A 16275-nucleotide genomic window follows, 5' to 3' on the forward strand; every position below is an offset into this window, starting at 1 on the left:
ACTTCCTAAATCCTCTTAAACAAGCAGCAGGTGGCCTCAGTGAGCCCCAGACATGGCACTAGTAGCCTAGATTCACAGCTTGGCTATGCCTGGAAATCTCCAAGCCCAGCAGAAGAAGCTGCTATATCAGACTGCTTTATAACTCAGGCAGGGTGGCCCTGGGGAAAATACAGGCGGGGGCTGACCTTGCTCTGCACCACCCTGGAAACCCCAGGGCCAACACACCCAGTGGACAGCTACAGATCACGTCAAAGCACCACCACCCTGCCACTGCACACCTGATTCTCCACGGAGGGCGAAGGTTGGTGGCAAGTGGTCACAGCCAATCCTTGCAGCTGACTGGCCTGGGTAACTCCCTCCTGTTGATCTGCCAACAGCAGCAACCGAGGCTCAACTACAAGAGGAGGGTGTACTCAGCCCACACAAAGGGTGCACTTCGAGTACCCAGCTTGGGTGATAGGGGAGGCGGTGACCCTACAGGACACATCCTAACATTAGGCCACACTACCAAGACACAGAGTCAAAGCAGCTCTACCTGATACATAGAAACAAACACAGGGAAGCTGCCGAAATGAGGAGACAAAGAAACAAGGCCTAAATGAAAGGACAGATCAAAAAACTCCAGAGAAAGAGCTAAATGAAATTGAGATTAAGCAATCTATCAGATGCAGAGTTCAAAACACTGGTTATTAGGATGCTCAAGGAATTTAGTGAGGTCCTTAACAGCATAAAAATGATCCAGTCGGAAATGAAGGATACACTAATTGAAATAAACAATTTACAGGGAAACAACAGTAGAGTGGATGAAGCTGAGAGTCAATTCAATGATTTGGAACAGAAGGAAGCAAAAAACAACTGTTCAGAACAACAAGAAGAAAAGAGAATTAAAAAAAAGAGGATAGTGTAAGCAGCCTGTGGGACCACTTTAAACAATCCAACATTCACTTCATGGGGGTGCCAGGAGGAGAAGAGAAAGTGCAAGAAATTGGAAATCTATTTGAAAAAATAATGAAAGAAAACTTCCCTAATTTGGTGAAGGACAGAGAGATGCAAGTGCAGGAAGCACAGAGTCCCAAACAAGATGGATGCAAAGAGGCCCACACCAAGACACATCATAATTAAAATGCCTAAGGTTAAAGATAAAGAAATGGGAGTGGGTGTGTGGGAGAATGGGTGAAGAGGTGAGGAAATTAAGAATGGCAGGTACAGAATAGCCATGGGGATGTAAAGTACAGTATAGGACATGGAGTAGCCAAAGGACTTGTACATATGACTCATGGACATGAACAAGGGTGGGAGTGTTGCCTGAGAGCGTGGAGGGTGCTGGTTGGAGGGGAGCAAAGAGGAAATATTAGGACAATTGTAATAGCATAATCAATACTATGTAATTTTAAAAAAAGAAACTTGAGAATTGACCTTTGGACTTGACAATGTGGAGGTCATTGGTAACCCTGATGAGCTATTTCTCTGGAGTGGTGGAGAAGGAAACCTACCTGGAGAGGGCTGGAGAGAATGGGAGGAAAATAATTGGAGACAGTGAGTAAAACAGCACTTTTTCAAGGAGTTCTGGTGTAAAAAGGAGCAGAGGAAGATGCTGTAGGTTCGAAGGAAAGAATTTATTTTTAAATATGGGGAAAATTCTAGCATTATATGCCTACTAGAATCATCCATTACAGACAGATGGTGACGCAGTAGGGAGGCTAACAGCGAGAGCGATTTCCTTCAGTAGGCGAGCAGGAGCGGGGTTAAGGGCTCGGTGGGGAAGACTTGGCTCTTGACACAGGGAGTTTATTCAGGAGGCAGAGCAGGTAGGCTAGTAGAGTTTGAGGGGAGGATGTGACTAAGCTCATCCACATCCTTGCATTCCCAGTTACTATTTACAAAGTGAAAGTTGGACTGTGGAAAAGGCTGATAGGAACAAAATAAATTCATTTGAAACATGGTGTTGGAGGAGAGCTCTACAGATACCCTGGACTTCCAGAAAGACGAACAAGTGAGGACTGGAGAAAATTAAGCATGAAACATCCCTGGAGGCTAAAATGACAGAATTGAAACTGTCCTATTTGGGGCATATCTTATTTCCCAGACAATAATGCCAGGAAAAACAGAGGGCAGAAAGAAAAGAGGAAGACCAAATAAGAGAGAGATTGACTCCACGAAAGAAGCCGCAGGCAGAGTCTGCAGGAGCTGAGCGGGGCTGCTGAGGACAGGACGCTGGGGACGTCACTCAGTCATAGTGTTGTCATAGCGTAATGGCATGTAACACACATGTGGAAATGCTCTTCTGGTTGCAGCTATTTTCTCTGTGAACAGTAAAGCATCATCATCAGCCGGGAGCCAGAGGGAAGGAGGTGTTAGAAGTGTAGAGAGAGGAAGAGGCGTGAGATAAGAGAGGGGGAGAGTCAGTGGGCTGGGGAAGGGGAGTGGAACAGGTAATATTGCTGCCCCTCTGCAGGTTGGACCCAGTCATGAATGTTAAGTGTGACGGTCGTCATGGGTGTGTATTTTTCTAACTACATTCAGCTGCTTGGTGTAGACCAGTGGCAAGTTGGATTTAACCCAGGTTGAGGAGAGAAGAGTCAAGTAGCTGTGGGTGAGTGCAGAGGGATGATTGAAAGGATCGATCATGATCTTTCAGTCCAGTCAAGTGGGTAAGGAATTGTTGACATCAGAGGGAAAGAGTTGGAGGTGGTACCTGGAAAGCGGGATGCTGGCAAATGAGATTATGGAGAGGGAACAGCCATTGGTCATCATAATATCTGAGTTATAATAGGGGAGTGCAGGAATGAGGTAGCTTGCAGTAAAAGATCATTAGGAGAGAGAATATCAAATAACTAAGAAGCCAAGGGCATTAAAGAATGTCTACATAGCGATTGAAATCACTGGAGTTAATGTACAGCAGGGGTGGTGTTGGGCATAGACAGTGGGCGGTGCTAAAATACAAATGAGGGAGTGATGGGGCTCCGTGGGCCACCGCAGCCAGGAGGGGTAGGTTTCAAGGGCTGTGGGAGGAACAGTGACCTGGAAGTAGCAGCTGAGAGTTAAGGACACCTCTCTTTCCTGCAGGCTCTGAGGTATGAAGGATGCGGTTGAGAAAACAGGGACCAGTAGAGGGCGGTGTGCTCAGGACAGAGTTTCCGTCTCAGAGCGGTCAGATCCTCACTGTGTTTCCATGGAATCACTTGAAGAGCTTTTAAAATAATACTGATGCCCGGCGCCATCCCACACAATTTAAGTCGGAATCTCTGGACATGTTTGACAGCTGTTTTCTCACATTCTTACCAATGGTTCGATGTTGTTAGATGCTTTCATTCTCTCTTCCTTCTCAAGGGCGTACAATGCTGTCTCCTAGTTCTCTTAATTTGCATTTCCCATATTTAATGTGGATGTTTTCCTTATCACATGTTGGAGATATTTCTATTTCCTTTTCTGTTTTCCATCTGTTTATATTCTTTGCTAATCTTCCCATAGCGCTTCTTAGTTATTTTTTTATTGATTTGCAGAAATTCTTTATATACTTTGTATATTAATCCTTTGTGGTTATATGTGTTACAAATATCTTTCCCAAACTTTGGCTGATTCTTTTTAATGCAGCAGATAATTTGGGTTTAATAGCAATATTTAATATCTAAGTTATCAATTTTATTGTTTGTGGCTTGTGTATTTTGATGATTTTTTATAAAGTTTGTTTCAAAGCTATTGGTAGACACGAATAACAATTTTTTTCCTAGGGAAAGAGAAAGGCAGCTTTACCTCAGTTCGTATTGGGACAGTATGTGCACTGGCCTTCACCTACGCCGTCTTCCTCATCCTGCTGTGATACCACTTCATTTTATAAAGAAAAAATGCATTAAATAGGAGTGCATGTGCCTATTTAAAAAATTCAAACAGAGCAAAAGAGCATGCAATGGTAATAAAAATATGTCTCTCCCTTGGCTCACGAGCTCAAAGGTAACAGTTAGGTATCCTCTCAGAAAAAAAATCATGCGTCTCTCAGCATATGTATGCAGACTCTTGTGTCCCTTTCCTGTGTCTGCCATAAGAAATTTCCACAAATTACGTGGTTGAAAACAACAGAAATTTATTCTCTTAATAGTTTTGGAAGCCAGATGTCCCAAACCAAGGAGTTGGCAAGTCTACTAGGTTCTGGGGGTTCCAGTCATTTCTTGACTTGAGGCTGCAGAACTCCAGTCTCTGCCTCTGTTTCCAGAATGGCCTGCCGCTCTCTCTCTGTCTTCCTGAGTGTGTCTTACAAGGACACCTGGTGTCTTATAGGCACCGTAGTGTAATGCTGAGTCACAGGGCCACAAGGGACAGATTGCATCTGGGTTCAAACCCCAGCCCCACCACTGGGCAGCGGTGCAAGTTTGGATAGTTAACTAACTACTCTCCCCTTTCTCCCCAGAGTGGGAATAATGATGGTACTTGTCTCAGAGCACCTTTATGAGTTCATACTTGTAAAGCACTAGGAACAATGCCTTGCAGGCTCACCTATGCAGATGTCTTACCGACCAGATTTTACACAAATGCTGTCTCACTCTCCACATTGTTCTATGCCTTACTTTTCTTCATATCATATCCCGAAGCCTTTCCGCCTCAGAGTATGAAAAGGTAAGGCTTGCATAAAATTCCAAAGCTGCTTACCGTAATGACTCCTCTTCTGTGTCAGTCCCTTTTGCAGCCACTCTGTATTCGTCATCTTTCCTACAAATCACAAGTATTCCTATTTGGTGGATGAATAAACGGAGTGTCTGTGAGGTTAAGCAACTTGCCCAGCCAGGGCCACACATCAGGTACCTGGCATTGTGAACGCGGTCAGCCGGTGCGGCCTGCGTGTTGGCCATGTCCTCTTCCATGTTACCTGACTTTTGTCCTCTTCATAAAGACATTTCTTGGAATTATAACAGCTGCAACAAAACAGTCTCCTTGTTCCTCTAAACCAGCAGTATTATGCAATGCCCTAAAGACAACGCAATGCCGTTGGTTAGTCACTGTGCAGCATGAGCACATCTACAGTGACACATGCGTGTGTGCGTGCCTGCATGTATATTTCCTTAAAGACTTCAGTCCAGTGTGGCTTGAAATTTCCTCAAAGCCCCAGCTGGCCCCTCTCCCCTCTGCCTGTTTCCACAGATACCCACTGCTCTCCTGCTGTCTCCTTTTGTTGGTCCCACAGAGGCCCATCTATGTGCTGACCAGCCCCGAGAAGACTTCCTGTTCTGTTTGGTGAGTAAGGATGAATAGTAACAAGCTGGTCTTTCCTTTCCCTCTGAAAGCAGAAGTGATTCTTCCCAGATGTCCGACTTTGTCTTGTGTCAAACCCTAGGGTCTTAACTTGTTTTTGTGTAAGATGAGGTCAATGTCAGATAGTGGGACCGATTACAGAATGATTATTTAACTCCCATGTTCAGCTCTTTACAGGACCTCGATTAAGTGGAGAGTGTCAGGAGTAGGGATTTTTGGCTGCCTGAAGTCTGGTTAACCAGACACCCTCTTTTTGTATCAACCCTTGTTAATCTAGAGAAATAGAGTGAAGGAATAAAATGGAGTCACTATAGTCAAGCTGCTGAATTACCTAAATCAAGTAGGTTTAGAAATGAGGAAAGGAGTCTATTCGTGTTTTAATTAGCCTGGGAACTTGGGCCTTTTCTTTCTTCTTTGGAACACTTCTGGGTTTTTGTCCTCCCTGTGTTTCCAGTTTCTAAACTCTAAGAAAGACCCTTGAATAAACCTGTATCACTTACTTCTAGCCAAAGCCTCCAGACTCCCTTTGAGTCTATTTGACAATAGCGTGCTGAAATTATTCTAGATTCCCTTTAGAAAACTGATTTTTTAATTAGTCCTGTAGGCTCTCAGTCTTGTTTATGATTCTGGAATCTAGAATTAAAACCTCTAGTAACACTAAGCGTTGGTCAGAATGTGGGGAAACAGGATGCACCCCCCAGGTGTGGCTCTACACCAGTGCACGCGTCACCCACTAAACTTTCCTTGAAGGGTGACTTAAAAAAAAAATCTTGGACCTGAGCTTGTTTTATTTTAACGTACCTCATCCAGCTAAGATAGTGCTCCAAAATTGCTCAGTCATGTCGTTGCAATAGCTTCAGAAATGTTAAGTACGGTGACAATAGAAAACAGGCAAAGTTCAGTAAGTTTCCACTCTGGTGACAATTTCACATACAGGCCGCAAACTTTTACAGAAAAATATTACCTTAGAAACAGCTTTCTTCACACTGAAATTGTCACAAACTGCTCACTCATGTGATTTAAAAATCTGACGACTGTTATAGTCTGTAGCCCATAGAAACCTGCTTACTCACAGCTTTGACCTGTAACCTTTGAAAGGGAAATTCACCAATAGGAGTAATTCCAGGAAGGTCCAACAGATGGCCCCAAACCGTTTCGATGGTATTGCTTTAAAGGGCTTTCACTTCGTCAGGCACTTATTTTTCTGCATTTATATGTTATTTTCTCTTCTCCTGAGAAAGAAATCTCGGTAAGTAAGCAAGCTTTTGTGGCTTTTTCAAATTATGATATAATTACTTCAAACAAGCAAGAAAATGCTAGCGATTGTATAGGAAGTATGTAACATTTCTTTGATATTTTTGCAAGATGATTTGAAGTGGTTTTTTTTAATGTTGCACGTGTCCTTTTAAATCTGTAACAAAGAAAAAGATATGACTATCATGAACAGCACTTGTAGTCATAGTTAGGGGAAAATTCATATTTATATCTCCAGCGCCTAATGCCCAGCAAGGTCCTGGCAAGTAGTACACTCTGAATAAACAGTTATGTGAAAGAAATGGCAGGGACTGACTTTCTCTGGGGTTCTCACTACACTTGGACAAGCAAAACAGTGTTTCTCTCGCACACTTGTTGACTTGATTATGGTATCTCACTGAACTCCACGTTTTTCTTTTCTTCCCTTTCTTATAGTTTTAATTTTCATAGATCCTCCCCACGGTGGCTTTTTTTTTCTTGAAAAAGAGCTTCTTCCATCTGTCTTTTTTCTTCCTCTTTTCATTTGATGCATTACAGAAAAGGAAGAAACAACTTTTTCCTTTTTATCTCTTTTTACTTCCTTTAAAAAAAGTTATGAACTCTCCAATCATCCACTCTCATCTCCCTTTTTTTCTCTCCTTTATTTTTTCTTAACTATAAAAGCTCCTGGCTAGTTTGTTAAGTGTAGATACTGGGAAATGCTTGAAGGCATAAATGCCCCTGAAGGAATATTATGTCTGGGGCCAGGGCACTGTAAGGGCAGCCGATCAACTACCCCGTGGGGGCTAAACACATGGCCCCTGAACACAGCTGCCATAGAAGGACCTCTAGGTAGGTTCTCATTCATAAACGCCAGTTATCTACAACACGTGGAAGGAATTCTCTTTCTATGCAATTAATACAAGCATGTTTCTTTAAATATAAAATATTTTTACATTAGCTGTATTTTAAGACAAACTTTTTTTGATGTATAAAAGATGTTCAAAATTAGAAATTTTGAAAATATGCAAAAGCATAAGAAAGGAAATTAACGTTATGATTCAGAGATCCAGAGATAACTGCTGTCTGCATTTGATACATTTCTTGCCATTCTTTCTTTCCCTAAGCTTTGTGTATATGTGAGGTTTCAATCATATTTTACAAAATTAGAGTCCTACCACATGCACAATTTTGTATTCTTTTATTCATGTAACATAATATCGTAGACCGTATTTTTTCCCAAAAGTGCAGTATTTGAGACTTCATGCTATTCCATGTTATGAGTGTGCCACAATTGATTAAACCATTTTCTACACTAGACATTATCATTTTTTTTCAACTTTTCATTATGTCACAAGCATTGCCATAGTAATATTTTTAAGCATATCTCTGTTAATTCCTTTAGAAGACTATTCTGAGAACTGGGATTGCTAAAATAAGGGTAAGCAAATGTTTAAAGAATTTATACAACTGACCGAATTGCCCTTCAGAAAGGTCGGGCTAATTTTTCATTTCTGCTGGCGGGTAGAAACTGACAGTGGTTGTTCCTGCCTCCTTCTTCCACTTGTCAGGACTCTGGTGGTTCTATTAGGATAGTCTTCCTATTTTCAGGTCAGCTGACTAGCAGCCTCAGCGCCGGCTGGAATGTTCATTCCCTTTTCCCATGTAAGAGCATGTTCCCAAGTTCTGGAGTCAGGGAGTGAACATCTTCGTGAAGCTAGTGTTCTGTCTACTGTGGTCCGATCTGTGTGTGAACTTCACAGACTCCTCTTGGCGTCCGTTCCCTAAGACCTTCCCTTCTTGCTTTTACGTGTGTGTGTGTGGGTGTGTGTTTCATCGTTTGGGGGATTTAGGTCGGAGGAGGACGCTGGTGCAGGTGCGCGCCATGCTGTTGCCTCTCATAATTCCAATTAAAAATGTGATTTTCTTGATCCAGAAAATATTTATAACATTTTAAAAAGTGGTTGAAGAAGTTTGTTTTGTAGTGAGAAATGTGACTTTAATAATATTTGCTTTAGGGTATTTATTTAAAATTTTATTTGACCAAAGGAACAGTTAATTTTAGTAAATGCTCCATGAACACTGGGAATTTAGATATACAAAGTTCTCTTTTAGGAGGTCCAATGTTTATCAGTCTTTGTTAAACTTTTACCAGTCATTTTATTCAAGTCCTCCATTATGTTTACTTTTTGCTAATTAATCTAACTGTAACCCAGAAAAATACACTAAATAATTTCACTATCAATGTCTCCTTGTGTTTTTAGCATGTAAATTTTGATGCAATATTATTCAGTGCATAAGTGTTCTTTTTTAAAAAAATATATTTTATTGATTATGCTATTATAGTTGTCTTATTTTCCCCCCTTCACTCCCCTCCTCCCTGCATACCCCCTCCTACCCACATTGTCCCCCTTTAGTTCATGTCCATGGGTCGTACATATAAGTTCTTTGGCTCTTACATTTCCTATACTATTCTTACCCTCCCCCTGTTTATTTTCTACCTACCATTTATGCTACTTATTCTCTGTACCTTTTCCCCCTCTCTCCCCCTCCCACTCCCCTGTTCATAACCCTTCATGTTATCTCCATTTCTGTGATTCTGTTCCTGTTCTAGTTGTTTGCTTAGTTTGTTTTTATTTTTGTTTTAGGTTGTTAATAGCTTTGAGTTTGCTGTCATTTTTACTGTTCATATTTTTTATCTTCTTTTTCTTAGATAAATCCCTTTAACATTTCATATAATAAGGACTCCGTGATGACGAACTCCTTTAACTTGACCTTATCTGAGAAGCACTTTATCTGCCCTTCCATTCTAAATGAAAGCTTTGCTGGATACAGTAATCTTGGATGTAGGCCCTTGCCTTTCATGACTTGGAATACTTCTTTCCAGCCCCATCTTGCCTGTAAGGTCTCTTTTGAGAAATCAGCTGACAGTCTTATGGGAACTCCTTTGTAGGTAACTGTGTTCTTTTCTCTTGCTGCTTCTAAGATTCTCTCCTTCTGTGTAATCTTGGGGAATGTAATTATGATGTGCCTTGGTGTGTTCCTCCTTGGGTCCAGCTTCTTTGGGACTCTCTGAGCTTCCTGGACTTCCTGGAAGTCTATTTCCTTTGCCAGGTTAGGGAAGTTCTCCTTCATTATTTTTTCAAATAAGTTTTCAATTTGTTGCTCTTCCTCTTCTCCTTCTGGCACCCTTATAATTTGGATGTTGGAATGTTTCAAGATATCCTGGAGGTTCCTAAGCCTCTCCTCATTTTTTTGAATTCTTGTTTCTTCATTCTTTTCTGGTTGGATGTTTCTTTCTTCCTTCTGGTCCACACGGTTGCTTTGAGTCCCAGTTTCCTTCCCATCACTATTGGTTCCCTGTACATTTTCTTTTGTTTCTCTGAGCGTGGCCTTCATTTTTCATCTAATTTGTGACCAAATTCAACCAATTCTGTGAGCTTCCTGATTACCAGTGTCTTGAACTGTGCATCTGATAGGTTGGCTATCTCTTCATTGCTTAGTTGTATTTTTTCTGGAGCTTTGATCTGTTCTTTCTTTCTTTTTTAAAAATTTTTTATTGGATCTGTTCTTTCATTTAGGCCATTTTTTTGTCTTGATGAGCCTGTTATGTAGTAAGGGGCGGAGCCTTAGATGTTCACCAGGGCAGGGTAACACTGGTCTCTGCACTGTGATGCTGTTTGTGGGGGAGGGGTCCGAGAGGGAGCAATGGCACTTGCTCCACTCTCTGCCGGATTTCATTCACTCCCTCTGCTACTCACAATCAAATTGGGCCCCTCTGGTGCTGATTCCCATGTGCATGGTCTTGTGCACGCTCTAGGCCCCTGTGGGTCTCTCCAATGAACTCTCCTGTGAGGCTGGGAGTTTCTCCCACTGCTGCCCCAACAGGTGTTTTCAGTGAAAGGTTTCAGGCTTTATTTCCCTATGCTGGGACCCTGGGTTGTGCGGTCTGGTGCCAAGTTCATCAACTGCTGCCTTGCCTGCCAGCTGCAGCTTTGCCTGGCCTGGTCCACCAGCCATGCATCCTCTCCTCCCCGGCTGTCCGTCTCTGCCCCTCCTACTGGTCTGGATAAATGTTTCTTCTTTATCTCCTGGGTCGTCAGACTTCCATACAGTTCGATTTTCTGTCAGTTCTGGTTGTTTTTTGTTTTTAAATTGTTGTTCTTCTTTTGGTTGTACAAGGAGGTACAGTGTGTCTACCTACGCCTCCATCTTGGCCAGAAGTCTCCTATTCAGTGCGTAAGTGTTCCTACTAGTTATATTTTCATCACAAGTGATTTATTTTCAGTAGTATAAAGTAGTACCTTCTCTTACCCTGTTGACCAGATTCTCTGATACTTTGACGTAATGGAGTTTTATGCATACAAACTATAATTCCTGATGAATACACCCACGTGTGTTCTTATCTTCTTTCCCTTTCACATGTACTGTGTATGGCTTCTGCATCTCAGAATGCAGTGTGCCCCCTCAGGTTCCTCCCTACCTCTTGCCCAGTTCTTTTTCTTCTATCTTTATTGAGATATAACAGACATATAACATTCTGTAAGTTTAAGTCTACAATGTGATAATTTGATAACATATATATTGCAAAATGATTACCACGCTAAGGTTAGTTAACACATCAATCACCGCACATAATTACCTTTTTTGTGGTGAGAATATTTAAGATTTCCTCTTCTAGCAACATTCAGGTATTCGATGCAATGCTGTTAACTCCAGTCACTGGGCCGCATATGCGATCCCCAGAACGCATTTGTCTTGCAGCTAGAAGTTGGTACCTTTGACCGTCTCCTTTTTTTCTCACCTCCCAGCTCCTGGCAACCACCTTTCTTTCGCTTTTTTAGATTCCATGTATACATGAGATCCTACAGTATTTGTCTTTCTCTGACTTAATTTCACTTAAGTGTAATGCCATCAAGGTGTCAGGGTGATACACACACACATGCGCGAGATCTGTCTGGGAAAAGTCCAGCCATTGTTAATATAACAAGAGCAGTTTGTAGCCTGGCAGCTAAGGAGAGAGGACTGGAATGCGCATGTGTGAACAATGACGACTCATTGTACTAGTCAGTGGGGGCCGTAGACACTGTTGAGTGAGCGTGTGTACTGTGTGGCCATCACAGTCAAAATGACTGAGAGATTAGAGCAACAAATCAGTGTCCAGTTTTGTGTTAAGCTTGAACATCCTCTGCAGAAACTATTTGGATGATTCAGAGGCTTTCAGGGGCAATGCAACAAGTGCAGCACCAATAAAAGTGTGGCACAAATGCTTCAAAGATGACTGAGAATCTATTGAAAGTGATCCACATTTTGGAAGGCCTGCAACAAGCAGAACACCTCAGAATGTAGAATATGTATGGGCTGCAATCAACAAAGATCGGCAACTGACAGTGTGAAAACTGGAAGCTGCTCTGGGGGTTCCAAAATCACTGTGTCCGAGATTTTGATACAAGACTGTGGCATGAAACATCTTGTGGCAAAATTCATTCAGCAGCTTCTGCTACCAGAGCAGAAGAAATATTGTGCTACAGTTGCTAATGACTTGACATATACATAGAGAGTCCAGCAGAAGTAAGGCCTGAAGTAAGGCTTACCTGAGTGTGGTTGGTAGGGTAATAATATGGGTGTAATAATTTATAGTTTTAATTTGAACATCTCACCTAAAATGTCATATGATGTGCTTGACTGTGATGTTGTTGTATTATAGAATTGCACACTTATGATTTTGAAAAAAAGATTTTGTAATGAAAAAGGGGCGTCATTTGTGCTGGACTCTGTATTTACATATCATTTTATTTACCCTTTCATCCGTCAATGGACACTTAGGTTGTTTCCATGTCTTATCGTGAGTAATGTGTCAGCAAACATGGGGAAACTCCATCTTTGAGATAGTGATTTTATTTCCTTTAGATATATACCTGGAAATGGAAGTGCTGGATCATATGGTAGTTCTATTTATATTACTTTTGAGGAAACTCTTTATTATTTTCCATAGTGGTGGCACCAATGTACATTCCCACCGGGAGTGCTCAAGGGTCCCTTCTGTTCACACCCTTGCCAACACTTGTTATCTCTTCCCTTTTTTAAAAATCCTCACTGAAGGACATTTTTTCATTGCTTTGAGAGAGAGACAGAGAGAGAAATATCAATATGAGGAGAGAAACATCAATTAGCTGACCCCCCTACATGCCTTGATCGGGGACCAATTGGGGATGGAACCCATAACCTAGGTTGTGCCCTAACTGGGAATGGAACAAGCAACCTTTCATTTTATGGAACGATGCTCCAACCAACTGAGCCACACCAGCCAGGGCTCTCTTGTCTTTTTTATAACAGCCTTTCTAACAGATGTCAGGTGATGTTTCATTGTGATTTTGATTTGCATTTCCCCAATGATTAGAGATATCAAGCATGTTTTCATGTACCTGTTGGTGATTTGTGTGCTTTCTTTGGAAAAATGTCTGGTTAAGTCTTCTGCCAGTTTTTTAATCGAATTATTTGGTTGTGTTCTTACTTTTTTTGCTATTGGGATATATGAGTTCCTTATACATTTTGGATATTGACCCCTTATCAGATTATATGGTTCATATGTGTTTTCTCCCAGCGTGTAGGTGGACTTTTCATTTTTTGATTGTTTCTTTTGCTTTGCAGAAGTCTTTTATTTTGGTATAGCCCCACTTTTTCAGTTTTATTTTTGTTGCTTCTGTTTTTGGTGTCAGGTACAAAAAATCATCACCAAAACCAATGTCAGGTTTTCTTCTAGGAGAAGCTGACATTGTGTTGACTTCTGGGAGTTTTGTGGTTTTAGGTCTTACATTTAAGTTTTTCATCTATTTGGAGAAAATTTTTTGTGAGTGGGATAAGATAGGGGTCAAACTTTTCTTTTGCACGTGCATATACAGTTTTCCTGACACCAATTATTGAAGAGACTATCCTTTCCCCATTGAGTATTTTTGACCCCCTTGTCAAATATTGGTTGACAGTGTATGCATGGATTTATTTCTGGGCTCTCAGTTCTGTTCCTTTGGTCCATGTGTCTGTTTTTATGTGAATACCACACTGTTTTGATTACTGTAGCTATGTAATATAGTTTGAAATCAGGAAGTGTGATGCCTCCAGCTTTGTTCTCTCTCAGAATTGCTTGGTTATTTGGGTTCTTTAGTGGTTCTATAGGAATTTTATAATTTTTTCCTATTTCTGTGAAAAATACCATTGGAATTTTGATAGCTATTGCATCGAATCTATATATGGCTTTGGGTAGTATAGACATTTATAACAATATTTTTTCTTCTGATCCATGAGCACAGGATATCTTTCCATTTATTTGTGTCTTCAATTTCTTTCTTCAATGTCTTATGTGTTCAGTGTATAGGTCTTTCACCTCCTTCGTTGAATTTATTCCTATGTATTTTATTCTTTTTCATGCAGTTGTAAATAGGATTGTTTTGTTTATTTCTTTTCCAGATAGTTTGTTATTAGTGTATAGAGAAACAACTGATTTTCTTTAGTTTTGTATCCTGCAGCTTTACTGAATTTGTATATTAGCTCCAAAAGTCTTTTTGGTGGACTCTTTAGGATTCTTTACATGTAAGATCATATCATCTGAAAACAGAGGTAATTTTATTTCTTCATTCCCAGTTTGGATCCTTTTTGTTTCTTTTTATTGTCTAATTGACTCTGGCTAGGACTTCCCATATAGTGTGTTGAATAGAACTGGTAAGAGTACTTCTTGCTCAGCTGTTACCTGAGTATCTATCATTGTATGATGAGGGGTTGGAGGACGGTGGCTGTAGAAGGAAAACTCAGTGTTGTGACCCATCTGCACCAGTACCATTGGGGGAACAGAAATACTACTTAATTACCTGGTTGTTGCTCACCCTTTGTGTTTGAATCAGAGACGAACAGATAGAGGGATAAAATGTATTCACACCTCTTGTCAGGGAGTCTATTTTCCTGAGACAAAGCTTGAGTACACTGGACTTCCCTTAATACAGCTCAGTTTCTTTTTCATGAGTGTAAATGCTTTTGGATTCTGCCATTGATTTTCCATCTTTCTATGTTTTAGGTGGCACGGTGGTTTTCCAGGGTACCTGTGTTTTCATGGTTATTTTTGTGAATAACTGGGAGAGGCTGTATGGAAGGAGTGGTGAGGGACTTTTAATCATATGCCATTTTTAATTTTTTTGATATTTAAAATTTTTGTATATGCCATTTTTTAAAAATTGAAGTATAATTGGCTTTAAAAATATGCCATTTTGTGGGCAGAGGACCTGAATAGGCACTTCCTCAAAGAGGACATACAGACGGCCTAGAGGCATATGAAAAGATGCTCAATGTCACTAGTCATCATAGAGATGCAAATTAAAACCACAATGAGATGGTACCTCACATCTGTCAGAATGGCCATCATCAGTACATCAACAAATAACAAGTGTTGGCGAGGATGTGGAGAAAAGGGAACCCTACTGCACTGTTGGTGGGAACATAGACTGGTACAGCCACTATGGAAAATAGTATGTGGTTTCCTCAAAAAACTAAAAATGGAATGCCTTATGACCCAGCAATTCCACCTCTGGGTATATATCTGAAGAAACCCGAAACACTAATTTGAAAGAATATATCGACCCCATGTTTACCGCAGTGTTGTTTACAGTAGCCAAGATATGGCAGCAGCCCAAGTGCCTATCAGTAGAACAGTGGATAAAAAAGCTGTGATACACACACACACACACACACACACACACACACACACAGTGGAATATTTCTTGGCCATAAAAAAGGATGAAGTCTTAACATTTGTAACAGCATGGATGGACCTAGAAGGCAATTATGCTAAATGCAATAAGTCAGAGAAGGACAAATACCATATGATTTCACTTATATGTGAAATTTAAAGAACAAAATAAATGTACAAACAAAACAGAAACAGACTCATAGAAACGGAGAACAGACTAATGGATGCCAGGGGGGAGGGAGTTTGAGGCATTGGGTGAAAAAGGTAAAGGGATCAAGAAAAAGGATTTCGGTCAAAAAAAGAAAAGAAAAGAAGTGGCCTGGTCCCCTTATAATCCAAGCACTAGCTCATTACAAACTCCTTGAGGTGTTTTGAATTGGTGAATTGAAACCCTACTAATCTCTTAACTGCTTTTCTATTCCAATACACCCTCAGGTGATGAACAGTGGGTAGTTTTCTTAATAAAACTGAACAACAACTAGTCAAAGTCTGCTCCCAATTATTCCTGCTACACAAGGTCGTACTTGTGTAGAAATGTTGTTGCCTGCTCTCATTCCCTGGGGGCTCCTAGATGGTTTTTTAAAATCTTGAATGCAGTCCAGTAACTCTCAAAGTTCCAATGCTTTGTTCTGGTCACAAATACGGAGTCTGTGGGCCTGTTCACCTGCCTCCAACCCTCAGCCAGGTCATCTTCTCGTTCACTGATTGTCACGAAAATCACTATTAGGCCACGTTGTAGTACGGTGAGAAGTCCTGGTTATGGGAAACTGTTCTCTTGCACACACAGCAGCTTTTAGCCTGACCTGCCTTCTGACTTCCTCAATGTGCTTATTAACATTTATCTGTCTTTTCCTGTTTTATCAGTGTGTCAGCTGTAGGAACTCGATGTTTACAGATGATCGAGTGCTGAATCCTGTCTCTTTGAATGTACTGCTTCTGGTCTAATGTGAGTTGGAAAAACACATATGCATTTGATGGGAATCGTGAATAAAGAAATAGTTGAGATTTTGTGTTTAATTTTAAGTGGAGGTTTGAAAACAATTCCCCAGTCTTTATGCGTCTTA

The 16275-nt window shown here is 40.9% G+C and overlaps 1 protein-coding gene across 6 annotated transcripts in view; it reads left to right on the forward strand.

Annotated features, from left to right (window-relative positions):
- Positions 1-16275, forward strand: part of TLR6 (toll like receptor 6) — a 36598-nt gene that overhangs the window by 1854 nt on the left and 18469 nt on the right. For 3 of the 6 annotated variants that reach the window (XR_008426613.1, XR_008426612.1, XM_045182666.2), the window contains exons 2-3: positions 5134-5226; positions 16076-16157. Coding sequence is in view for 1 of the 6 variants with exons in the window: in XM_045182666.2 (XP_045038601.2) it covers positions 16137-16157 (21 nt within the window). In the remaining 5 variants the exon portion in view is untranslated. Of the gene's footprint in view, positions 1-5119; positions 5227-6417; positions 6494-16075; positions 16158-16275 lie in introns of those variants that run through there. The other 3 variants (XR_008426614.2, XR_008426616.1, XR_008426615.1) reach the window with 3 other exon arrangements.

The sequence above is a fragment of the Desmodus rotundus genome, chromosome 4 (genome assembly GCF_022682495.2).
Source record: "Desmodus rotundus isolate HL8 chromosome 4, HLdesRot8A.1, whole genome shotgun sequence".
Lineage (NCBI taxonomy): Eukaryota > Metazoa > Chordata > Mammalia > Chiroptera > Phyllostomidae > Desmodus > Desmodus rotundus.